At 45.5% G+C, this 26,624-nt stretch overlaps 1 protein-coding gene across 5 annotated transcripts in view; it reads right to left on the bottom strand.

The window, feature by feature from the left end:
• The window catches only part of NRG2 (neuregulin 2), a 277,373-nt gene that overhangs the window by 109,763 nt on the left and 140,986 nt on the right, over positions 1-26,624 (bottom strand). For all 5 annotated transcript variants that reach the window (XM_060254104.1, XM_060254108.1, XM_060254107.1 and 2 more), the window contains exon 2: positions 5,888-6,059. In XM_060254104.1, the coding sequence (XP_060110087.1) occupies positions 5,888-6,059 (172 nt within the window). The remainder of the gene's footprint in view (positions 1-5,887; positions 6,060-26,624) is intronic.

Genomic DNA, 26,624 nt, shown 5'->3' on the forward strand with positions numbered 1-26,624 from the left:
CACTGCCTAGTGCCCAGCGATGGCTAGAAATGAACAAAAGGAAATCCCAGCAACTCTGTCAGTGCCCCAGGGGCCTCTTGAGTCAGACCTTTCACTGGCTACAGTTATACCTTACATGTCATTCATCAGTTTAGCTTCTTCGCAGGCTGTTTTCCACTTCCCAGTCTGCTCCTGTGCCTCACACACACAAGCACTTATCTCCACATTAAGAACTGACACTTCTCCTACCACCAAAACACAACCATCGTTAATGTAACGGGCCATTTAATGAACAATTTCCTAATCTCATTGCCTCTTTCCAATCCTACCATTTGTTCTTAATTTGTTTAAAGAGAACTGATCTGTCAGTAGTGCTATTACAGCATCAAGCACCAATAGAACTGAAAAGAATTAATTTTTTTTTTCACCCTTGCAAAACAAACACAGAAGTTCACGTGCAGATTCCTGCTTCCCTCACCCCGAGTTATAATCTACTCTTAGTTGTAATCTGTTTCCTGATTTTTTTTTAATTCTTTGTAATGCAGCTGTTTTTTTAAAAAAAATGTTAGCGACTATCCCATCACATAAGAACACAGAACATAAGAAGAGTTTCCTGCTAGATCAGACCAATGGCCCATCTAGTCCAGCATCCTTTCTCACACAGTGATCAACCAGTTTCTCTGGAGGACCAGCAACAGCATAAAAGCTGAGGTTTCCCCCAATGTTGTATCCTGAGGTTCCCCCAGCCCCCATGGCTAGTAGCCATTGATAGGCTTATCTTCTATAAATCTATCTAACCCCCTTTTAAAGCTATTTTTTCCTGTGCCCATCACTATATCCTCCGGCAGCAAATTCCACATTTGTTTTATTTTTTAAATTTTATTTGATTTATATCCTGCCCTCCCTGCCGATTTGAATCACTCTCTGTGTGAAGTAGTAAGCCTCTCATCATGAATAACAGGAAAACATCTCGCACAGGCCTGAGGTCTGTGTCCAAAGGGCATTTAGTTCCAATTCGGTGACAGTGGATTTGTTGAACAACTTTGTAGTAGCTTACACATTTAAAGTTATTCAAATACGTTATCCATGCTGAGACACTTTAGACTAACTTCACCACAAGTCAAATCTCCTCAGCTACTTTGAATCGCTAAAAATATGTCACATAATCTCTGTACAAGACAGTAGCTATCACGCATATATTATCCTTTGGGGTGAGAAAACATGACAGCAGAGACTCACTCCGTAGGTTTCAAGAACAGAGCTTAAGGCAACACAGACACCCACCACATCCACTTTGGTTAAACTGTAAATTAGATATATGTTATACCACATGACAGAGAGCACAGAAGAAATGTAGGTTACAATATTTTGGACCGGCTGTTGAAGACTGTGCTGTATTGCTGCCTCAAATTCTCCTGCCATTTCCTCTCCAGCTTCTTTAAAAAAAAAAACCAAGAACAAAGCGTGTGCAAAAAGACAAGCCGGATTCACATTATTTCTTACTATAAAAACTTGAGCCGGTTTCTTTAACATCAGAATTAAAGTAATAGTAGGAAATCAAGCCAGTAGTCACTTGTACTGGATAATGAAAAACACAGTTCTGGGTGTAAATCCCCAAAGGGATAAGCATCTGGGGGGTTTCATTCTCTGGATTCGCCTCCAAATTTCAGACAGACAGGAGAAAAGTATCCTTTTTTTATAGACCATAAAATTCTCACATGCAAAGCAAGCAAAGAGAAGCACTGTGGGATTGACTGCGGTTGAGCTTTCCCTTCTTTCATTGACCCCTCAAGACTAGGGGAAGAAGCAGAGACAGTAAAACCAGAGGAGACTACTGCTAAGAATGTGGGCTGAGAACAGCCCTGGCTAGGCAACAAACAGTGTCTCTCCCAGGGTTCCTTCCAGTCAGCAGACATCTTTCTCAGTGCTAAATGAGAGTTCCCGGTACTGGGAGGATTCATCAGCCAGACTTTTTTTGACAACTAGGAAAAAGGCACAGTGGAAGTCTGTTTTCTGCCCCCAGCATCTGGAGATGCTCCAGCCTCCAGGCTAAAGAAGACAGTTTTGAGTTACCCCTTCCAGGTGCGGCCTGGAAATCTCCTGGAATTACAAGTGATCCCTAGTTTACAAAAATCAGTTTCCTTGGAAAAAATGTCTGCTTTGGAGGGTCCCTCCCCTTCCCAAAATCTGATCGCCACTGTCTCCACACCCAAATCTCAAGGAATTTCCTAACCTGGAGTTGGCAACCCACCCTAGATTTAAAGGGAGGTGTGTTTTGCTCTTCCTCCCAATGTTTTGAAAAATCTGCCCCAAACCAAGGGGAATCACTGGTGGGCAACTGGGGGAGGGGTACCAGCTGCAATTTTGTATAAATGAGATCTAATTCTTCAAATCGAAATCGTCATGTCACGAATTTTGGAAGGCTGGTTCTCTAAAATACTTAGGTGGGTGGAGCCAGTGCTCCTACTACACTACAGCCCTGGAACATATGCACATGTGTTCTTTGAAAACTGCACAGATTGGAGAACTTAGTGGTTTACATTATGGTTGAGGCGATGGTAGTAGCCTATGTTGTGAGAAGAAGGGAAGGTGAGCTGAAGCAGCATTTGTAACCCTGTTTTGACTCCTCTTCTCCCACAGCCTTTACTGCTGCCACAGGGGAAAGCTGATTTTTCTCTTGGTTGCCTCCACAAGACATCCTGTTCTAGATAACCTTACAGATTTCTTATAGGGCCCGCTGGGCTCACAGCTGCCAGCATAGTGGAGTGGATTTAGCCATGGTGTGGAAACAAATCTTTCGACACCAGCTTTACCTTTAAAGAAAAAAGCAATAACGTACACTTGAAATGTCGCTAAGCAGCATACTCAACCCCTAAGAGCAGTTAGGATGAGAAAATAACAAGTGCAAATTCACCCTGCTAAGCCTGTTCTCCATCCTGACAGATATCTAAAGCAAATTTGTTTCAGTTCAGTCCTGTTCCTTTCTTAGACCAGTTCTTCTTTGCTGAAGCCAAATTCTCCAGTGAAGAGATCTCCTCATTTCTCTCCTTTGATGTCCTGAGAGCCTTATTTTCTCCTCACTTCTTAGCTACAACTTCTTTATATAACTTAGATCAGTTCCTCCTTCCCAGATCTTGACTGATCCATGACAGCAGCCCTAAGGTTCACTTGTCAAAACTGTCTTTTGAGTTTCCTTCCTCTAGGCCCTCAAGAGTTTTCTCTTTCGGGTTTGTTTTTCCTACGCTGACCTTAAACTCTTTGCCTGATACTGATCCCAACCAGTTTTAAAAGACAGCCATTTTAAACACAACAAGAACCAAATACAGAATGATGGGAAACTGTTCTGTTCCTTCCGAGCTTACTTCCTAAATTCAAAGTGAGGAGGTTCCGCTTCCTCCTAGAGTCACATCCTTCCCTTCTCACACAGAAGACATTTCTCTATATGCATATATAGAAGAGTTTGCATTTCTCAGTGGCGACTATAGCATTCTGAGCAAATTTAGGGGTGCTCTTTCCTTTAGAGTTCTGCAGAGACCCTGACATACCGGAAAGAGGGGCTTTGAAAACTGCAGCCTCAGCATCACCTCACCAGCTGCCAACAATAAACACTTTAACATCATAGGCAACAGTGTATTCTCTACCACTCTTGGTCCGAAGCAACTGAACAAAGTTTGAGTCCAATGGCACTCAATCTTTGTTCTCTGCCACTAGTAAATAATGCAATCTTCCAGTATTGAGTTTTCCTAAGAGGGGTGGAAAGGCAATTAAACATAATGTCTTGCTAACCTAAGAAGTTTAGTAAATAGTGATCTCAATTCACCTCTCTCTTTGAGTGACATCCCCGTTTGGGGAAGGGCAGAATACAAACTATCTAAATAAATAAAATAAATAAACTTTTTTGTAGCTTGCACTGAATGCCCTTCTTCTTTTATAGTATACAGGGATGGAATTCTAGCAGGAGCTCCTTTGCATATTAGGCCACACACCCCTGATGTAGCCAATCCTCCCAAGCACTTACAAAGCTCTTTTTTGTAAGCTCTTGGAGGATTGGCTATATCAGGGGGGTGTGGCCTAATATGCAAAGGAACTCCAGCTAGAATTCCATCCCTGATAGTATATAATAAATACATTTCTAAAACACTTTACTTGAATGAACAACAGGATTATACCAGTCTGGGCCAAGAACTTGCTGAGTTGCCTGAAGAATTCTGAGTTCATAGACGCTCAATGCATGAAACACAAATTGCGCAAAATGCTGCTGCATGTTTGGAGCTTTTCTCCTCCCTTTTTTCTCCTGTCGCTTCTTTGCCAATTCTTTTAGTGGTTGTGTTGGCCTCATTTCTTGGCCATTCTCATACCCCATGACCCTGGGCTTTCCCTCAAGCTCGACTTACTCCTGATTTTCTTTGCAGTAAATACACATGCATTGGAATTGGTTTGGGCTCTTCTGCACATCCGCTCTCCCTCTGCATTTTCACAGTTGTGGAGTCAGTTTATTTTCTTCTCTACGTGGTTTAAATAATCAGGAGGGAGAGTGCTGTCATTGGTCAACACATTAGTTCTGTCACAGCACCCCATTTTTAAAGGCCCTTAAATACCAATAGCAGGTTCGCTAAATTCCTCCCTTCCTTCCTTTTCCTATAAGGATATCTGCCTTTATATATAAATAACTCTATATCAATATATATTTGGGGGGCCATTACGAAAAAAAGGAAAACAAAACTGAAACCACTTCTCTTCCATGGAGAGGAGAAGGAGTGGTTTGACAATGACAACCGTCCAATCGTTGAAAAGTGGGCTAGAGGTGGGTGGGAGTGGGTAGGACAAAGAAAACTGGCAGAACCATTCTACACAAAGGAAAAAATTGACTAAAAACTGGCTTCAGAAAAAGATCAGGGTAACAGTGGTTTCAAAAGAACCAGAAAAAAATGAAAACTAAAGGCACAAAAATGCATGTGGAAATTGGGGGATAAACTGAAGCAATATAGTGCTAGAACAAAACAAAAAAAACCCATGCAGAAAATCCCTCAAGTTGGTTCTATGTGACCATTAAATCTGGAACTACTAAGGTCAGTTCATGTTGCATTTAGACAATACTGTAGTCAACCTACTGCAGTCCAGCATTTCCTGTGCTGCTTTTCCATCTTTTTTTCCTCAGCCCAAATTGGAAACCATAGCCCTTAAAGACAACTCCGAAACTTCAATTAGTGCACAATGCCTCTGCAAATTTGTTGACTTGGGTAAGACCATATGAGCAGACCACACAAGTGATAAACCAGCTTCCTCGGTTGCCTATTTGTTCCTGGGCTCAAATTAAGGCACTGATGCTGAACTTTAAAGTCTTTCCCAATATGGAGCAGAACTGAAGAACCTTCACTCTAAACATGCATCTATGCACCAACTGGGAGTTTAAACATAATTAAGGGGTTTTACATAAGCTAATATTAGTTCTTTGAATTTCTGAAATGACTGAATTCTGATAACATGTTTGGTGCCCCATCTTAGGCCTTTGGGAGGGGCGATGTGAGATATAAACATTTTACATAAATAAAACAGCTAGCCCACTTTGCAGCCAAGAGAAATGCAGTAATTCAAGCTTCGCATTCCCTATGACCCCCTCCTCCAAAAGAATTCATTAGGAACACATTCAGATATGCCAGAACAGTATGATGGAACAGGAAGTAATTAACAGAGTTCCAAAGAGAATCACAAGCTGCCTTTAAACATGGGGGAGGAGGGACCAGAAAAGAGCTCCAATGTTATATGAAGGTACATTTGACAGCTGACACCACTTTGTTTAGACATTAACTATCCCTGCAGGATTCCTCCAGAGGAAGTCTTTTAAAAGGCAATATATGATTTTTAAAAAAAATCAAACATTTCTAGCTAGCAAATGTTTAATACTTACTTTCCATTCCCGTATTTGATCCTTACATCTTTGCTCTTTTTCAGCTCTTTACCGTCTTTGAACCATTTGTAGGACGGTTGGGGATTCCCGGCGCTGGCCTCACATTTCAAAGAAATCTTTGCCCCCACTTCCACGCTGAGGCTCTTCAGTTTCTTTAGTTTGGGAGGGACAGCTGCAAAAGAGGAGGAAAAGCAAGGGGATGAATCAAGCGACTCAGCTGGCCCTTTTTCGGCATTCAGGCATGAGAACACAATTGGATGCCTACTGTCAAAGCCTCCAGTTTCAAGGCCTCCTGTTTGCATCTCTCCACCGCCCCCCCCCCACTCCTCCACCACCACTGACCCAGTCACCATTGCCTCCCTCCCCTTTATTTGGGAAATGTCACAGCAGAGCTGGAACAAGTGCATTCCCCGCTTCCTCACATTCAGTTTTTGAAATCTGGCACCGGGAGACCCTTAACTTGCGTCCGCTGCAGCTCTTCCTGCCCCATACACCTGCTGCACAGCTCCCCCATTTTCCCTCACGAAGGAAGGCCAGCACCATTTCTCTCCAGGCCAGGGACCAGAGAGAGAGCGAGAGCGAGAGAGAGGTAAGATGCCCATCCGTGTGGGAAGCTAAACTCCCATCAAAGAGGGCAGCGCCATGATCTGATGATGCAGGCCGTTCTGGAAGATGCTTCGGTGCCCTCATTCTGCAGCTCCTGCTCTCCCCAACTCCTCTGCCGTGCCGTCTCCCTTACCGCTGCTGATGCTGATGCTGCTGGTGGTGGCAGACATGCTGTTGATTCCACAGCCTGTGCTGATCTGACGGGCAGCATTGGGCTACAGGGAAGGAAGAAGGGGAGGAGTATTCTCTTCCTTACAGTTCAGCTACAATCACTGCAGATTTTTTTTCTCTCCCCCCCCCCCCCCTTTCCTTGATGCTCATGTGCCTGCCTATTCATTCTGGGAATGTACTGTACGCTCACTCTTCCGCTGCCAAGTGGGAAAATGCTAAAACACCTCCCCATAGAGAAAACAACAGGCAAGACAGAAGGTCATTCTGCCTCTCAAAATGACAGTCTCCCCCCCCCCCCCCCCATCGAGCCGGAGCTGCAAGGTCCCTAAAAGGAAAGGGCTGCGAGAAACAAGGGAGGAGGGAGAGCGAGCGGATGGGCTGAGCCAGGGCAGAATCTGGCAAGCGGATAATTGGAAGACCCCACACCACCCTCAGGCAAATCGCCCCAAACAACCATGCAGCAGCTGCTGCTGTAAACCGTGACCTTTCCTGGAGGCTTCAGTAGCAAAGGGAAATTAACCCCCTTGCATCAGAAAAGATTGTGCAACGTTGCAGCATGCAGCAATGCTCCCCAGCCAATGTGTCACACACAGGATGAAGCCTGGCCACCTTTGAGATATTCCTCTTCATTAGGATAGCTGGCTGTCCCCCCTCCCCCCACCCCGCAATAGGGCACGAGCTCTTTTTTTCTAAATGTCTCAAAGACATCCAGAATAGAATCTGAAATTCCTATAAACCTGGCACGACTGAGTTATTTTGGCATGGCCTTCCCACTTGTTTGTTTAGTGATGCCTAAAAGATAACCCTGCCGTCTTTTCTACCAGCCAATGCGAACCATCTGGGAATCTATCTCTATAGAGAATAGGCTGCTGGATGATTTGCAACGTATCATTTCTGAAAGTCGAGTCTGATGTCAAAACATGGGCAAAGTTCAGAATCTTGTGACTTGGAAAAGCAGCAAAAGCAGAAGATGCAAATATTGCTCAGGATTGTATTTGCATTTCTCCACATCCTCTTAAATTTTCTTTTAAAAATCCAGACAGCAATTAATAAATGTATTTGGAATTATAAATGTCAGAGAATAGGAAAGGAGGCACTTCAGTTACCACACTGTGGACTAGTGTGGTATAGCAGAGTGTCAGACCTTGATCTGGGAGAGCCAGGTTCGAATCCCCACTGTGCCATGAGCCAGCCACACAGTCTCAGCCTCACCTACCTCACAGGATTGTTGTGAGGATAAAATGGAGGCAAGAAGAAGTGTATCAGTTGGTTTGGGTTCCCAATGGGGGAAAAGGAGCAGCATAAACTAAATAAGTAAGTAACATTTTAAAGAAGGGACAGCAGTTCCAAAAAGTGAGACAAAGAAGTGAGATTGGCAGGCTGCATCATGGTTGAGGAAAGATAGCTCCGGCACAGTGTGGAATAGCCAACGGATACTCTATGATCCACTTAGAAAAAAGACACTCAAAGGAAGTTATGACTGAACTGATACCCAATGGATTCATTAAAGGGGGGTTATTTTGGGGGGGGGAGTGAAATAGGTCACAAATTGCGCCTCTAATTTCTCCACTGGAATCAATTATTGATCACCCTAGTTTTAAAATGCCCACACAAACTGCCATCTTCAGTGTGTGCATAAGACATGGTTCAGCCAAATTAATACATTTTGGAAATGCCCAAACACCCTTTGTTGCAATGGAAGAAAACTGTAACCCAGAAGCAGACTCTACCTATATATGCAATTAAGGAACTTTATGCAGATTCTGAGAAGGAAGCTTAACATTTACAGGGAACTTTAAGGTTGGGTACAGATGGGCAGCTTTGGGCACACTGGAGGCATCCCAAACTGTGCTGCCCCAAATTGGAGTGACCAAATCCCGATCAGACGCTCCCACACAATGCACCCATATATCATGCTTTGGTGCGTTCACATGTTTGTTGCACACCACTTCCCTAACACAGTTTGGGTTTCTTTTTTACTTTACATTTCTGGTGGTCATGCACTCATGTGTTCATGCACTCATGTGCTCTGGACAACTTTAAAAAAAAAAAGAATTCCAGTGAGCGCCTAGAGTGGGTTGGTGGGTTCACACCACCAACCCGCCTCACTTGCGTGCTCCTGCGGTCAGACACACGGAAAGACGGATGGAGCGCAGCAGAAGAATTTGATCCATCTCAGAGATGTCGAGGATGGGGTGAATGCAGGAACGGGACGGGTGGCAGCTGTGCCTGTCTGACCTTGCTTTTTAAATCTGCCCAGGGGCTGTGCCCTATGTTGGCTCAAATTGGTTGAATTCAGCCTACAACTCTGAACAATTTTTTCCTCTAAGCACTACTCAAAAGTTCTACACGGGACTGCAGACCATGACAGTACTATTATTCAGTGAAAATAGAAAATAGACTTGCCTATCACTGTGTCAACACAGGAATGGTGCTAACTGAAGTAATGCATAGTAAAGTAATTTACTATGAATGTGGGAATTAAAGATAAGAAGATAACATTGTTATAAGTAGCTTTACACCCTATTAGAGTAGCACAAATATTCACTTCAATATCTGGTAAATGTTGGAGATCTGATGACTGGAACCTTCTCACATATCTGGTGGAATTGTTCAAAGGCCCAAGGGATAAAATATTCTGATTCTGAGATTCTGAGTAAGCAAGCAATAAAAATCCAAGTTTAACTTTTTATCTACAGTCAGTACCACGTAAATTTAATTTATTAATGCTAAATATGTTGACAGCAGTGAGAATCTTAATTGCTGAGTCTTGAAAACAAAAACTCAGCCAGATATGGATGAATGTCTTTGTAAAACATGGCAGATCATGCTTATGAATAAAATCACAGCTGTTACATATCTAAGGGAGAAAAAATTGGATAGAAATGTTTTATAGTACAATGGATGTATTAGTTACTGGAATCGACTGCACAAATTTAATAATGTTCAGCAGGAGATTTTACTTTGTGCTTAGTGTCTTTATAGTCTTTATTATTTCGGGGGGGGGGGGGTCCTTTCCCTCCTCATTGGAATATGGTGATTTTATGTATTTATATATGCTAATAAACAAAAAAAAATAAAAAATAAGGAAGATCTTTTTTCATACATGATGGTGGTGTCTTAAAGTACAGACATTTTGTCAGGAATTATATATTACATATTATTATAATTCCCAGGGCTCTTTTTCTAGCAGGAGCTCCTCTGCATATTAGGCCACACCTCCTGATGTAGCCAATCATTCTGGCGCTTACAGTAGACCCTGTACTAAGCCCTCCCAAACGCTTGTAGGATTGGCTACATCAGGGGGGCATGGCCTAATATGCAGAGGAGCTCCTGTTAGAAAAAGAGCCCTGATAATTCCATTTCAGGACTGGTAAAAGATAGGACTGAATTTCATCTATAAAATGATCCAATAGCAATGTGGCTAGAAACTGCTGCTGTACACAGGAGCCCTCTTACTATTTCCCCATCTCGTCCCAAGTTATAGCTAAGCTCTCTGATCTGCCAGAGAGCATGAATGAATCTATTGTGCCCTTTCAGTTCAGTGTCTCAAAAACTTTGTACAAAAAAAGCAACACCTAAGGGTGCTGCTTTCTGCCCAGGGAGTCCTTGCCATCTGGGTTGAACTTATCTACTTTCCCAGCCCCTCTCCCAGCTGTCTACCCGTAAAACAAAGCAACTCGGAAGCTGGTACCATTTGGTTAATTAATAACATTATTTTATGTCTGTATGATGTTTCATATTTGTTAGCCACCTCAAGTGTTCTTGTGGACAGAGACACAGGATACAAATAAATGAGTAAAGCAAAATAAATAAATATCCTATTATATGCACCTAAAGTGCAAAGAACGCAAACGCTGTGATTGCACCTGGATATTGCCAGCATTTGAGAAAGGATGTGGAGATGTTAAAAAAAAAATCTATTAAGAAAGAGAGTGGGTCTTCCCAGTTGAAAGTACTGCACTCTCTTTCATGATGAAAGGAATAGGATTACTCTCCATCAGTAAATATTAATTTTGATACACAAGACTAGCTCCAGATTTTTTCCCCTTCTTTTTAGCACTGCAACTTTACCAGTGCCTCCTTTTTATCCACCCCCATTTAGCCATTGCTCTTCCTCTTTCAAGAATACAGAAGCATAAAAAGGCTAGATCAAAGCACGTTCAGCAAAGTCCAGCAAATTGTCTCCAGGTGCTTTTGGAATGTTTATACAAAGATCAGGATGGCTACCAGCCACTGCCTTATTGGCTTTTTTACCCAAGCACCTGACAATTACAGTCCATAAATGTAACTGTTTAGCTGTCATGGCTAATAGCCAGGGCGGGGGGGTTGAGCAGGAACGCACAGGAACACAGTTCCGGTTGGCTTGGTGTCAGGGGGTGTGGCCTAATATGCAAATGAATTCCTGCTGGGCTTTTTCTACAAAAAGTCCTGTGTGAGACAATGGTGCCATCAGGGGGTGTGGCCTGATATGCAAATGAATTCCTGCTGGGCTTTCCTTACCAAAATAGCCCTGCTAATAGCCATAGATTGACATAGGGTTTGATCCCTCAGTAAACCGCCATTATTGGAAAGAGAGGGTGATTGCGATGGACTTCCTAGGGGCCAGACACTACCCCATGGGCTGACTCCTTTTTGCAATTCAAATGGCAAAGTGGAGCCAGCCCCAGCCGAGGCAGTGTGGAGCTGTCAGCTCCTGCTGCCATTCGATCCTTGCTGCCTCCTCTTGACTACGCCTGCCAGTCTGGAGGCTCCCAGCATGCCACCATGGAGTGGGCTGCCAGGGGGATCCCTACCCCCAAAGAGCTCCATCATTGTGCGACGTGTCCAGTGCGATGACATCACCTGGAATGACATCATCATGCTGGGCACATCCAGGGGTCATTTTGTAGAAAAACAGGTGGTGGAGCTCATACAGGGATTGTTATGCAGCTGCAATACTATTCAATGGACAAGGAGGTGGAGCTCTCAGAAGGAGGAGCTGGAACTCTCAGAAGGGTTCAGGAGCTGCGCTCCTGTGAACTCCCACTGAATCTGAGGCCTGGGCAAATCACTCCAGGCATGGTCTAGCATTCGGGTTAAAAATCTGTGGTAACAGAGTTTTTACCTCGAATGCTAGAGCATCCCTGGTGTGATGTGCCCAGCACAATGACATCACTTCTGGGTGACATCATGGCAGCGCGTGCACTTTGCACACACAAGACTGATCCCCCACTGGAGCCAAGGTAAGACTTGGCAAGCCTACTCTTTACAGCTCAGTTGAAACCAAGCTGCAAAGAGGAGCCAGCCCCAGCCAAGAGTTTTCCCCCACAGGCTCTGCTGGGCAGCCCAACAGAGCCCACCACAGGGCCACTCCTGCAGAGAGAGTTCTCCCTGCAGGCTCTGCTGAGCAGCTTGGTTTAAACCAGACTGCCCCCATCATCCATTGTTTCCAATGGAGGGGGGTAAGCATTTAAAGGGTTCACAATCCCTTCTCGAAGTGGTGAATTCACTTGGAACTTCAGCTGTCTAGCAGTCCCAAAAAAATCCTGAATATTTTTTGGCGGGGTTGGGTCAGTCATTTTAAAAAAAACTGAATACATACTGGGCTCTATATGTGGCTGGAAAAATATCCAGAAAATACTGTTAAGCGTTTTTTGGGTATTTATTTGGCTCAATCTAGGCCAAATGCACACCCCTACTCTCAACAGAATTCCACTTGAACTCAAAGGTTCTCAGACTGTTAGGCATGAACAGGGTTTTTGTTGTAGAAAAAGCCCAGCCGGAACTCATTTGCATATTAGGCCACAATCACGAAATGGCTGCTGCAGCAGAACCTCAACATGTTAGGGCGTGAAGTTATACATAACTCTAATAGTAACAATTTGTCATTTAGGCAGAAATTCTATCCAACAGGATGTCTTTTAATCTGCACAGCCAATCAGAAGCCCTGGTGAGCAAATGCCCCACCTAGCCCCTCCTACTTGCTAAAATTACTTGGCAGGCAACAGGAAATTTGTTGGCGCGTATCATGGTGTCCACAGGCACCTTGTTGGGGACACGTGCTGTGAACTTTCCCTGTCAGATCTTAAATCTTTCCCAATGCTCAGCTCCTATTGGTGAGTTCAGAGCACAGTTCTGATCAGCTCCTATGTTGCCAGAGTCCATTTTCCTGCTCCATCTGTTCCAGTGATCTTCTCGGATTTCCTTCCTGCCACCTCATCCCACCTGCCGTTTCTGAGGCTGCCATCCCCCCCCCCCCCCCCTTGAAACAGCATTTCAGGCATCATCCAGGCCAACTGGTCTGGAGAAAAAAGATGTCCTGTCTCTTCAACAGTCCAATCAGAAGTTAATGGGGCTTACTCTCAGGAAAGTGTTCCAGCAGGAACTCATTTGCATATCAGGCCGCACCCCTGTGTTCCTGTGCGTTCCTGCTTTAAAAAAAAAAACCCTACTTCTGCATAATGCAGCCATAATGTCTCTTGGTTACTAAACTTCAGAATATTCTGTAACTTTTTAATAAATGTATTTTTCAGATCAGACTCATGCCAGCTTTAGTTCAAACTCCCAATTTCAATGCTTCTGCAAATACGTTAATTAGATGCTTAAACCTTTAACAAAATTTATTAGTCCTTACAATAACCAAGGTTTGAATGCCCTGTGCATTATACAATATCCCATTATGCTTTTAAAAAGCTTGTTGTTCTCCTTGTTGTTCTGCTTTAAATGAACATCAGAGGCAAACTTGACTTTTGAACATTATCTAAGAGGGAAAAATAAGTGGTTTACTTCTTCCTCCATGTTTGTTATACCCTCTTGAGCATCTCCGCAGCAGGGAGCTGTGTAAATTAGATGTGCATTTAAACCATGTCCATCTCCTCACACAGGCCAGAAAAGTATGCTCAAAATCTCGTCGACTGCGGGGTGACATGATAGAGGTTTACAAGATAATGCATGGGATGGAGAAAGTAGAGAAAGAAGTCCTTTTCTCCCTTTCTCACAATACAAGACCTCGTGGGCGTTCGATGAAATTGCTGAGCAGTCAGGTTAAAATGGATAAAAGGAAGTACTTCTTCACCCAAAGGGCGATTAACATGTGGAATTCACTGCCACGGGAGGTGGTGGCGGCCACAAGCATAGCCACCTTCAAGAGGGGTTTAGATAAAAATACGGAGCAGAGGTCCATCAGTGGCTATTAGCCACAAAAAAATTTTGCTACTGTGTGACACAGAGTGTTGGACTGGATGGGCCATTGGCCTGATCTAACATGGCTTCTCTTATGTTCTGGTTTCCAGACCACTGCCTGGGAGCTGTTTTCCGATAAGGGATTCATGAATCCAACAGCCAAAGACTTAGACCAGCATATATAGTCAGGGCTTTCTTTGTAGAAAAAGCCCAGCAGGAACTTATTTGCAAGCTACAAAAAGGTCAGGATATGTTTTAGAATATAGAGACTATATACTCTATATATCTTTTTTGAGCAGGAACACACAGGAATGCAGTTTCGGCTGGCTTGGTGTCAGGGAGTGTGGCCTAATATGCAAATAAGGTCCTGCTGAGCTTTTTTTGCAAAAAGTCCTATGTGAAACAATGGTGATGTCAGTGGGTGTGGCATAATATGCAACCCTGACCCCCCAGGGCCTGAATTCAGCAGGAGCTCACAGGAGCACAGCTCCTGAACGTCCAGCCAGGGTGTCATGGGTGCTGGGGACCCTGAAGAAGAAGCCGAGCCTGCAGAGCCTGCAGAAGGAACTGTGCCCCTGCCACCTGCACCAGTGCCCCTGCCTCCTGCTGAAGAAGATCCAAGCCCCCCTGCCTCGCCCTCTCGGGTGGCTCGTGTGCGTGACCGCCTTCGTTGGGACCTCAAGGATCGGAGGAGGGCGGCACACTCACAAGCAAGATGCTCCCTGAGCCCTGAGTGTTGAAAGGATTCTGGCCCTTATAAGTGTGAGGATGCTTAAGTTTCGGCAGGATCCTGGCTGCTGCCCTGAGACAGCAATTAGCCCAAATGAGCAACAGGCAGCAGAGGGCTATATAGCTGTGGGCTTTGGGAGGAGGCTTTGTGGAAGCAACTAGTCACATACCTGACATCCTAGCATCCACTCCGGCTCTTGACTTTGGCTTTTGGATTCCTGACTTTGGCTTGGACCTCTGGACCCCCTGACTTCGGCTTCGGAACCTCTGACCTGTGATACCTGGATTACGATTCTGTTTTGGCGCCTTGGACCCACCTTGCTCACCAGTTGCAGACCCTGGACCGCCCCTGGACTTTGCCTGACTCAGCCCCAGCTCGTGACACACGGTCTGCATGCAGTGGGGAATTCTCCCCCCGCTGCACACAGATCCTAGGGCAAATGCAAATGAGATATGTTACTGAGCGCCTGCATTTTTTTCCTCCCTACAAAATGATCCCTGCTGACCCCAAAAGTGAAAGAAATCTTGGAGAAGAACTGTAACTCTATGTCAGTGCGGTAAAGAAGCAAAGACAGGTCTTACGATACTTTTGCCTCTCGCCTTTCTCCCTTCTGTACCCTGACTTCCATCAAAATAGAGACTGTATACTTTGAATTTATTTAAAACATTCCTATTCCACACTCTCAACAAAAATTTCACGAACTAAAATACAACAGAAATGTTAAAAATGGTCAGAAAAAATAGTATCAGCAGCAGAGGCCCAATAAAATGAACAATAAAAAACCACAGCAAAAAATCAGCAATAATTGCAAAACCACTCTTAAGTTCATTATTAAATAATTACTTGGCAATAATACCAAAATCACAACATATTTTAAGTCGGATTGCCAGATCCCCTGATGGATCCCCTGATGGATCCCACCTCCCTGTCACCAATCAGTGGACTGACAGGGGGGAACTTATCCCCCCCCCCAAAAAAGAGTGTTTCATCTAGGATTGCCAATCCCCAGGTGGGGGCAGGGGATCCCCCGGTTTGGAGGCCTTCCCCCCGTTTCAGGGTCATCAGAAAGCGGGGGGTGGGGGAGGGAAATGTCTGCTGGGAACACTATTATTCCCTAGGGAGATTTATTCCCATAGAAAATCATGGAGAATTGATCGTGGGTATCTGGGGCTCTGGGGGGGAGTGTTTTTTGGGGTAGAGGCACCAAATTTTCAGTATAGTATCTAGAGCCTCTCCCCAAAATATCCCCCAAGTTTCAAAAGGATTAGACCAGGGGGCCCAATTCTATGAGCCTCAAAAGAAGGTGTCCCTATCCTTCATTATTTCCTATGGAAGGAAGGAATTGAAAAGGTGTGCGGTCCCTTTAAATGTGATGGCCAGAACTCCCTTTGGAGTTCAATTATGCTTGTCACAGCCTTGATCTTGGCTCCACCCCTAACGTCTCCTGGCTCCACCCCCAAAGTCTCCTGGCTCCACCCCCAAAGTCCCCAGATATTTCTTGAATTGGACTTGGCAACCCTAGTTTCATCAGATGTGCAGCATTGTGTCTATGTCACTGCCCACGTGTTCCGGAAGTGACATCATCACATCCAGATTGTAAGGGAGGCTCTCTGGTATCTGGGCAAAAACTCTATCGTAGAAGCCAAATTTACCACAGAATTTTTGCCAAAATACCAGAGTGTCACCCTGACAATCTGAATGTGATGATGCCACTTCCAGGTCACATGTACAGTGCCATAGACACGCCACCGTATGTTGAATGGGCCTCACTGCTGCTCCAGGTAAGTCTCCCCCTCACTCACAGGTTGCCAGGAGGCATGTGTGAATGCAGCCTATTAAGCGAGGCTTAGGGCCTTATGAAATGAGACAAATGCAGCCATGTTTGTCTCTCTGTGGCTGAATACAGATGGTCTGTTTGGGCCAACACAGGAACTCCCCACAGCCAGATTTAAATTGTGTGTTCAAATTTGCATATCTGGGTCCCGCCTTGCTCCCGCCTTGACGTCATCCTCTAGCGCAGTGGTCCCCAACCTTTTTGACACCAGGGACCGGTTTTGTGGAATACAATTTTTCCACAGACTGGGGGTGGGGGCAGGCAATGCTTTTGGGATTATAAAATTGTGCGCTTTATTTTGAAGTGGTGGTTAAGTGTTAGGACTCTTATCTGGGAGAACCGGGTTTGATTCCCCACTCCTCCAATTGCAGCTGCTGGAATTGTCTTGGGACAGTCAAAGCTCTCGCAGCAGTTGTCCTTGAAAGGGCAGCTTCTGGGAGAGCTCTCTCAGCCCCACCAGCCTCACAGAGTGTCTATTTTGGGAAGGAAGGGAAAGGCGATTGTGAGCCACTCTGAGATTTGGAGTGAAGGGCAGGATATAAATCCAATGTCATCGTCTTATTATTATTATTACTACATTGTAATATATAATGAAATAATTATACAACTCACAGCCCGGTTGCTAACAGCCATGGACCAGTACTGGTCCACGGACTGGGGGTTGGGGACCCCTGCTCTAGCGCCTCTCTGCCACCTTAAAAAGCTACCACTTAACTTTTTAAGCTACCACTTCCGAAGAGCTTCCCTGTCGTCTTTCCCGGGCTTAAGAGGCTAGAAAGACTTCAGGAAGAATCCCCTGGAGATTTCATGACAAGTTTCTTTTACCTGATGTGGTCAGTGGAAGGAGAAAGGGAGATAAGAAAACACCTGGGAGTGGAGGGTCTCTTTTGCGTTGATTCCCTTGAGGCAGACAGAACTCTTATCTGAGGTCTCTCGGAGACACCCATTGCCATGTGCTGACACACACATTTGAGCAGAGGCTTCAAGGTTAACAGTAACTCTCTGTAACTTTCTAAGCTAAGGAGCCTGCTTCATAGTTAACATCATGTATAGAGGGAGGAGGAGGAGGAAGAAGAAAAAGATATTGGATTCATATTCCGCCTAGGGCTGCCAAGGCCTCTTCATCCACCAGTGGGGGACATTTGTGTGCACGATGTGTGCGCATGATGAAATGACATCACCCAAAAGTGACGCCATCAAAATGGCGGTGCCTGTGTGGGGCCGCTCTAGATGTTTCCAGGGAGTTTTGTACCATAGAGTTTTACCTCCCAAATGGTTAGAGCGTCTGGGGAAACCATAGTTTCCCCGGAAACGCCTAGAGCGGCCCCGCACGGGCGCCACCATTTTGATGACATCACTTCCGGGTGACATCATCATGCCAGCGACGTAGGGGGAGGTTCCCCCTGCCAGCCCAATGTGGACCGGCGGGTCCCCACCTGGATCGGGGGCTTGGCAGCCCTAATCCTGCCCTATACTCTGAATCTCAGAGTGGTCGCATTCTCCTTTATCTTCCCCCACTCCCCACAGCAGACACCCTCTGAGGTAGGTGGGGCTTAGAGAGCTCTCACAGCAGCTGCCCTTTCAAGGACAACTCCTGCAATAGCTGTGGCTGACCCAAGGCTATTCCAGCAGGTGCAAATGGAGGAGTAGGGAATCAAACCCGGTTCTCCCAGGTAAGAGTCCACACACTTAACCACTACACCAAACTGGCTCTCAACACCTGCATTGTATCTTTTCTTTTGAATTCCTTGCTCAGGGCTGCCAATTCCAGGTTGAGAAATTCCTGGAGATGTGGGAGAGTGAAGCCTGGAGAGGGTGGAGTTTAAGAAGGGGGGGGATCCCAGGGGGTATGAAGCCATACAGCCCACCACGCAAAGCAGCCATCTTCTCCGAGGGAACTGATCACCATAGTGTGGAGATCAGTTAAAACTCTGGAATAACTCCAGGCCTCACCTGGAGGTTGGCAACCCACTTTCATTTTGTGTTTGGTATACATTTTTTAAAAGCCCTGCAAGTAAATGAGTGCAGAATTCTGGCATCAGTATGAAGAAACAACAGCAGAAGGTTTCATATTTCATTTACTTTTAAATTAATCACAGACAACGGCAAATAGTCATCCTGTTTTGTTTGCTATAATTCCGCTAATGGAGACACTTTAATCTGCTGGAAGGTTTGCACCTCTGCTACCACTGCAGACTCACAGAATATAGGCCCTTTTCACACTTACCAGTGGAAGCCGGAAGGGAGTCGGTATTGTGCCGCTTTGCAGTAATCCGAGACAGGGATGGGAGTTTTCAGACACATGGTTTTTTTCCCAGTAGGGTTCCGTGATTGAAGCAAGCCATTTCACACTGTTCTGCTTTTATCTCGCTTCCACCAGCGCCAGCCGTTTTCGCCTGCCGGTGCGCGATCTCCGGCTTATTTTTTTTTTTTTTTAACGTTGGGCAAAGATCGCTATAGCGCTATAGCATCGTATCACAACAGCACCACCATAGAGATGGCTAGGCTCCATTGAGATAAGTTACCAAGTTTCAGCGGCAGCGATCTATGGTGATGCTGTTGTGATATGTCACTATAGCGCTATAGCGATTTTAGCCGACGTTCCAAAAAAAAAAAAGCCGGAGATCGCGCGCCGGCGGGCGAAAAAGGGCGCAAAAACTGCTCCCGGGTTAGATACTGGGCATTTCACACAACGCCCCATAGCGATTTCAACCCAGAAGGAGGGGTTGAAAAGTGGAAGAAGCTGCTCTTTGTTAGCAACGACTCAGGCATGCCTCACTACCGGGACAGCCGCGGGACTGTGTGAAAAGGTGAGAGTATTCCGGTAGCAGCCAGTTACTGAATCGGGTCTGTCTGAAATGCCAACAGAAACCCGTTACTGTTCAGTAACTGACCAGCTGCCATACCGGAATACTTAGGCTGTGTGAAAAAGATCACAGTCAAATGAGATGTATCCTTTGTTGGGGTCTTTACCATACATTGTAAGAGACCCAGCTGCTGCTTGTTCTAAATATATCCCAAATGCCTAGTCTGAGCCAAGCTTCAAGCATTTTTAGTTATGCCATGGAACAGCAGCTATACAGATCAGAAATGCCGAATTCTGTTAACCAGCACTAATGCTTTTTGAAAGGTTCTCGGGTTTTTTTAATCACTCCACATAAATGTCAACAACAAATCTTTAATGATTTCATTTAGAAAATAGTTAGCAGATTTTAAAATTAAGAAAAGACTACCTGTTGAAACTGCTAGTTTCTATAACCCCTCCCTTCACTTATAGTAGGGGTGAGGAACCTCTTTTCTGCCAAGGGCCATATGGATATTTATAACATCATTCACGGGCCATAAAAAATTATCAACTTAAAAAACAGTGCTCCACCAAGGGAGAATGATTCAGGCCAGCAAAATTAATGCAAATAATTGTTTTTCTATTTGAAGTCATGTGGGGAAGAGCCTAATCTGGCACACACACACGGCCCACCACCCTAGGCAAATGCATAGGTCCAGGGCTTTTTTGTAGAAAAAGCCCAGCAGGAACTCAGTAGTATATTAGACCACATCCCCTAATATTAGCATATTACGTCACACACTCATTAGCATATTAGGCCACACCATCTGGGATAATCAAGTGCAAATCAAGTGGCCCTCGGGGATTGCTGGGTCGAACCGAGCCACGTGGCAGCCTCCCTGGGGCCTGACTGGCCAGCGAGGATCGTGGGGCCCAGCTGCGCTGTGCAGCAGCCTCCCCAGGGCCAGGCAGGGATCACAGGGCCCAGATGTACTGTGCGGCAGCCTCCCTGGGGCCTGGCTGGCTGGCCAGAATTGCTGCAGGGCCTGGAAAAGTTACTGTCACAGTTAACTAGGGGGGCAGGAGTTACCTTTTCCAATTAATTCCCACTTTTCTCCCATGTTTTATAACCTTATAACAGTGGAATTGTTAGTCTAATTTTAAAAAAACCCAAAACAACCTGCTGACTTCAAACTTCAGCCACTTGCCATGGGCTAGACTGGGGGAGTCCAGGGTCAGCTCCCAGACAAGTCTTTATTTGGCTAGCCCAAGGAGGCCAGGGAAGAAGGGGCAAGCCACTCCTTTGTAGCGAAAGAATGGCACAATGCCAGAGAGAGAAGGATCAGGATAACACTGAAACACACACGTACCTTGCTACAGATCCCAGCCTCCAGGTAGGACCTTGAGATCCCCTGGAATTACAATGAATCTCCAGGCTACAAAGATCTGATCGCCTGGAGAAAATGGATGCTTTGGAGGGTATACTCTGTGGCTTTGATTGTACCCCACTGAGGTCCCTGTAATACCCAGGCTCATTATTGCAACCCTAACACACACACACCGGCAAACTGAGGCAGAAAGGACACTGTGCAGTGCCCTGGACTCGGCCCACAGAACTCAGAGCCTGACATGTGGTTATGCTTTTCCCCCACTGTTTGGTAAAGCCCCTGAAGCATGTAGCCCTCCTTCCTCTTCCACCATCACACGGTCAACTGTGTCCACACATAGCTGCTCTCGTTTCTTTTGATCTTGGGTGGAATCCACAGACAAGAAAACCCTGTTCCCTATGTCTGGTGTATCTCTCCCTAAGCCACCTTCCAGTGACAGAGTTCAGTTTCATTTTCCCTAGTGTTTCATTTTGTATCAGCCAGAGAGTTCTTCTAAAAGATGCAGAGATGTCCAAAACAAGTCAGTCGGGTGAGGCACACCAGTGGGAAGCTCACGGAAAGGATAAATGATAGCCTGGAGTTTCTTTTCTCTGAGACCAAACACTTCCCAGAACTCCCCTCACGTATTGTTTTCCTCAGCACTTACAGACAGACACTGTTGGCTGCTCAGCTTTTCCATCTCTGGAATGCCTTCTGGTGCTTTGGGAAGGAATTAGGCAAATTGTAAAAAGAAGGACGGGATTGGTGTGAGTGGCCCGGAAAAAAGTGTCAAAGGCACTTGGGTGCTTTTCTTAAGAGGCCTTGAAATCTTCCTAGCAGGAAGAACATTAAGAGAGACTCAGGTGAAGCATCGAAAATTTCCCTAACCCAGCTTTTCAATACAAGCTTTATGGCTTAGCAGATAGGCTTGCTTATAGTATTTGGAACAGCTTTGGAGAACACTCAATGTTGCAAGAGAAATGCCACCAGAACCAAACAGATTTAATCTAATCTAGTTTGAGAAGCAAGATTCTGAATATTTTGCACTGACTGTGAAAACGTTTTTACAAAAGTCTTCAGTTACATGCCCTCTCAGCCACTCAAACCTACCTCACAAGGTAGTTTGAGAAGGCAGTCACATTGGTCTGCCGTACAAAAATTAGATTTGAGTCCAATTTGAACCTGAGAGACCCACAAGAGGCTCAAGGTATGAGCTTTTGAGAGTCAAAGCTCCCTTGAAACTCTTGTTGGTCCCTAAGGTGCTGGTCACAACAAACCTAATTGTTCCACCACCTCACACAGTTATCACGAGGTCAAAATGGATATGACAATGTCGTAAGCATCTCTGGCTCCCCATTATCAAGCTAAACACAAACACACCTATATACATTCTACAGTGATATGTTAACTGCCTTTTTTAAAAGCCTTAAAAAGTCATCCGATGGTGTGGGGGAGGCAGTTTCTGCTAGAGGGGCTGAAGTGAGGAAAACCGTTGGGAAAACTACTGAGGGGATGCTCCGTTGCCACGCATTTTCAGGGGCAGTGAAGGCAACATGGCAAATCATTGCTGCATGGAAACAGCCCCCCAACCTTTTTGAGCCTGCAGACACATTTGGAGAGCCAGATTGGTGTAGTGGTTAAGTGTGCAGACTCTTATCTGGGAGAACCAGGTTTGATTCCCCACTCCTCCACTTGCACCTGCTAGCATGGCCTTGGGTCAGCCATAGCTCTGGCAGAGGTTGTCCTTGAAAGGGCAGCTGCTGTGAGAGCCCTCTCCAGCCCCACCCACCTCACAGGGTGTCTGTTGTGGGGGAGGAAGGTAAAGGAGATTGTGAACCGCTCTGAGACTCTTCGGAGTGGAGGGCGGGATATAAATCCAATATCTTCTTCTTCTTCATTTGTAATTTATCTTGATTTCAGTAAGGCTTTTGATAAGGTTCCACATACTATCCTTGTTGACAAGTTGGTAAAATGTGGTTTGGATCCTGTTACCATTAGGTGGATCTGTAACTGGTTGACAGATCACACCCAAAGAGTGCTTCTGAATGGTTCCTCATCCTCTTAGAGAGGAGTGACAAGTAGAGTGCCTCAAGGATCTGTCCTGGGACCTGTTTTGTTCAACATCTTTATAAATGATCTGGATGAAGGAATAGAGGGAATGCTTATTAAATTTGCAGATGATACGAAATTGGGAGGGGTTGCAAATACAATAGAAGACAGAAACAGGATACAGGATGAACTTGACCGGGTGGAAAACTGGGCTAAAGCCAATAAAATGAATTTTAACAGGGATAAATGTAAAGTTATGCATTTAGGTAAGAAAAATCCAATGCATGGCTATAGGATGGGGGAGACATGTCTCGGCAGTAGTATGTATGAAAAGGATCTAGGGGTCGGGTAGTGGACCATACGCTGAACATGAGTCAACAGTGTGATGTGGTGGCTAAAAAGGCAAATGCAATTTTGGGCTGCATCAACAGAAGTATAGTGTCCAGATCACGTGAAGTGATGGTATCGCTTTACTCTACTCTGGTAAGACCTCACCTGGAGTATTGTGTTCAGTTTTGGGCACCACATTTTAAGAAGGATATAGACAAGCTAGAACGGGTCCAGAGGATGGTGACAAAGATGGTGAGGGGTCTGGAGACCAAGTCCTATGAAGAAAGGTTGAAGGAGCTGAGGATGTTTAGCCTGGAGAGGAGCTGAGAGGTGCTGAGAGGTGATATGATCCCCAACTTCAAGTACTTGAAGGGCTGTCATATAGAGGATAGCGTGGAATTGTTTTCTGTGGCCCCAGAAGGTAGCACCAGAACCAATGGGTTGAAATTAAATCAAAAGAGTTTCCGGCTCAACATTAGGAAGAACTTCCTGACAGTTAGAGTGGTTCCTCAGGGAGGCTTCCTCGGGAGGTGGTGGGCTCTCCTTCCTTGGAGATTTTTAAACAGAGGCTAGATGACCATCTGACAGCAATGAAAATCCTGTGAATTTAGGGGGAGGTATTTGTGAGTTTCCTGCATTGTGCAGGGGGTTGGACTAAATGACCCTGGAGGTCCCTTCCAACTCTATGATTCTCTTATTCTAATTCTGATGCGCCATGGTGGGAGCATCAACAGAATGGCTACCAAGAAATGGTCACTGTCGAGGTGGAACCAGCCACAAAACAATTGCTGCAACTTAACTTCAGTCACACAGTGCAGATACTTGGGCTCTTAAGGCAGCTGCTGCCAAAGCAACAATTAAAAAATCTGTACAGCCAATCAAATCTAATAGTTGATCAGAAGCTCTGCTGGGAAAAAGCCGTACCAGGCCCCACCCACCTCCTAAAGACAATTGGCAGGCTCCAAACAAGGTGTTGGTGGGCACCATGGCATCCATGGGCACCATGTTGGGGACCCCTGAGGTAAACCATGGAAGAGATGCTAAATGGGCTTAGTTTACCATATGCACAAGATCAAGAGAGATCCAAATGGCTGTTTGGGGCAGCATGACAGAGGGGCCCAGCTCACTTCCAGCTAGCAGTAGAATGGGAGGTGACTTGCATCTCCTCCTGAGCCCACAACACCGCCAACCTGGCCCAAGCCAAAGCTTGGGTTGGATCCCACCAACAGCAGCACAATCCCTGGAGGGCTTGGGTGGCCTTTCTTGGACTGTCAAAAATACCTTGAACTGGCCTCACAAGAAGCAGAAGGGTTGAACTAGAAGAAGATGGAAAAGATTCCAGTATAGCAGGGCCTGTACAAGCAGAAGCAGCCTTGGGAAGGCCCAAGTAGATGTCTAAATTAGATTAGACTATTGCAATGCACTCTACAAGGGGCTGCTCTTGAAGGCTACCCAGAAGCTGCAATTTGTGCAGAACTGGTGCATCCAAAATTCTGACTGGAGTACACCACAAGGTCTATGTATCACTCCAATCTTGTTCCAAGTACACTGGTTCCCAGTTTGCTTCCAGATCTAAGACTCTAACAACTTGGGGGCAGAAGAATACCTTAAGGACTGCCTACTCCCATATGAACCTACTCAACCAATATGGTCATCTTTGGAGGCCCTGTTTTGGCTGCTCCTGCCATCTGGGGTTATGCAGGCAGCAACCCCAAAAAGTGCCTTTTTGGTCACAGTGTCAAGCATACAAATTATTCCTCATAGAAAGCTGTATTGATTAGTCTCTTGTTCTACTGGTGCATATCAAAACTGTGTAACCCATCCTCTAGTTCACACCTCTTGTAACAAATGCAGGAATGCCAGCTTTGAAGATAGTGCCTCCCCAGGACAATTCCCAGGCCTGAGCCTGGGACCCAGGATGTTACTAACCGCAAAAGATAGCTGAACCCATAATTGTAGCTTTTCACATGCCTATGGTTTGAATTCCTAGCGATACATCTAAGGGATACATTTAAGGGATACATCTCTTTGATGTATCCCTTAAAGCCAGCTGCTATGTATTATACTGTATTACTTTCAACCTGCTCATTCCAAGCGCACAATGGATTATCAATAAACTTAGACTTTGTATCAAAATCATCACTTGGTTCTTTTGAAACTCCATGCTTGACACACAGCACCAGGATTCCCTCTCCAAGACAATCTGTCTGTGCCCTCCAATCATTATCTTCCCTCAGTCTCCACTTTTCCGTTTTGTTAAGCATTCCCCCACTGATTCCTATTGACAGCGTCGGCACATGGGAGTAGGTGGGGTAGGTGGTGTGCAGGAAGGGGAATGGCCTGGCCAACCTTGTCCTGCCTCCATCTTAAGACTCAGAAGGCATCATTAAGCCTTCATGTACTTTGTCCTATGCAAGAATGCTGCGGGTCTCGGAAGGTGCTGCCCTTTCACCTCCTTCCTGGAATCCACATTTGGGGTAACAAGCTTATGTAAACATCAGTCGTTTCATTCTGCACATTGTTAGTCATTGATTGCGTACAGAGGAATGTATAAAATAAAGCGACGCAACCACTGTCACTGAGGCGCAAGCAGCATGGACAGACTGGTGTGAGAACATCAACCCTGAGTCGTGTGACATTCCTACAGTGGTGGCCTCGGGTGCTACCCACCCGGGGGCACCACAAGGCGCCCCCTTACCCGTGCAGAGCGTTCCTCTGACCCTGCCTTGAAGGCTGGATCGGAGGAGCACTTTCCCCCTGCAATAAGCTCAGTGCACTTTTAACGGCGCCAGTCACTTTCGGGTTGAAAGCAGCTGAGCAGCATCTTTGGCGCTGCAGGGGGAAAGCAGCGGGGGGGGAGGCACTGTTGTGTGCTGCCCATCGCTCTCTCCTCCCTGCCGCCCTGCAGGATCGCGTGCGCGCAATATCAGCTCCATAGATGGAGCTTGGGGGGGGGGCACGGTGCAGGGGGCTGCCTCTAGTGGCAGAACTGCTAGTGCCCCCCCCCCCGTCCATTGAGCATTCCTTCCAATCATGTGTTTGTTCAGTTTCATTGTTTTTATATATTTATGTGTTTTTATTCTCTGATTTTAATGTTTTTATTGTTCACCGTCCTGGGGATGACCAAAGTTGGGCAGAAAGGAAGTTTAACCATGTTTTAAATAAGGAAATGAATCCAACCCAAATTGAATGCGTGCTAGTTATTTTCCCGATCTTCCCCCTTGCAATTGACATTGCCAAAGCACTTCAAGTTTGGCATCCAAACAGCCAGTTACACAGAGCGGAGGAACTGCAAACTAAGTATCTACACTCTAAGATCTGCCTAAGAAAGCTTTTATGCATTTAATTAGAAGAGCTTTGATTACATTTGATGCTGAATGAAAGCGCCTTAATGACAAAAACATACTATAACATAGATGCTTTGAGGCATAATTTAAGTGTTTTAATTTAAAAGCATAATTAACTATAAATGGGCAATCTGCCTATATATCGTCTAATGACAGGAAGAGTATCAGAGGTTACATCCCACCCAGCACATCATATATCAACTATCCATATTCAGATGCTGGGATAACTGAGAATGGGGTTTCTACTGGCCCAGAGCAATGTAAAAGTAGATGAAGAACCTAGGCTTCCCAAGTCCAATTCAAGAAATATCTGGGGACTTTGGGGGTGGAGCCAGGAGCAAGGGTGTGACAAGC

This window comes from Heteronotia binoei, chromosome 14 (genome assembly GCF_032191835.1).
Source record: "Heteronotia binoei isolate CCM8104 ecotype False Entrance Well chromosome 14, APGP_CSIRO_Hbin_v1, whole genome shotgun sequence".
NCBI lineage: Eukaryota > Metazoa > Chordata > Lepidosauria > Squamata > Gekkonidae > Heteronotia > Heteronotia binoei.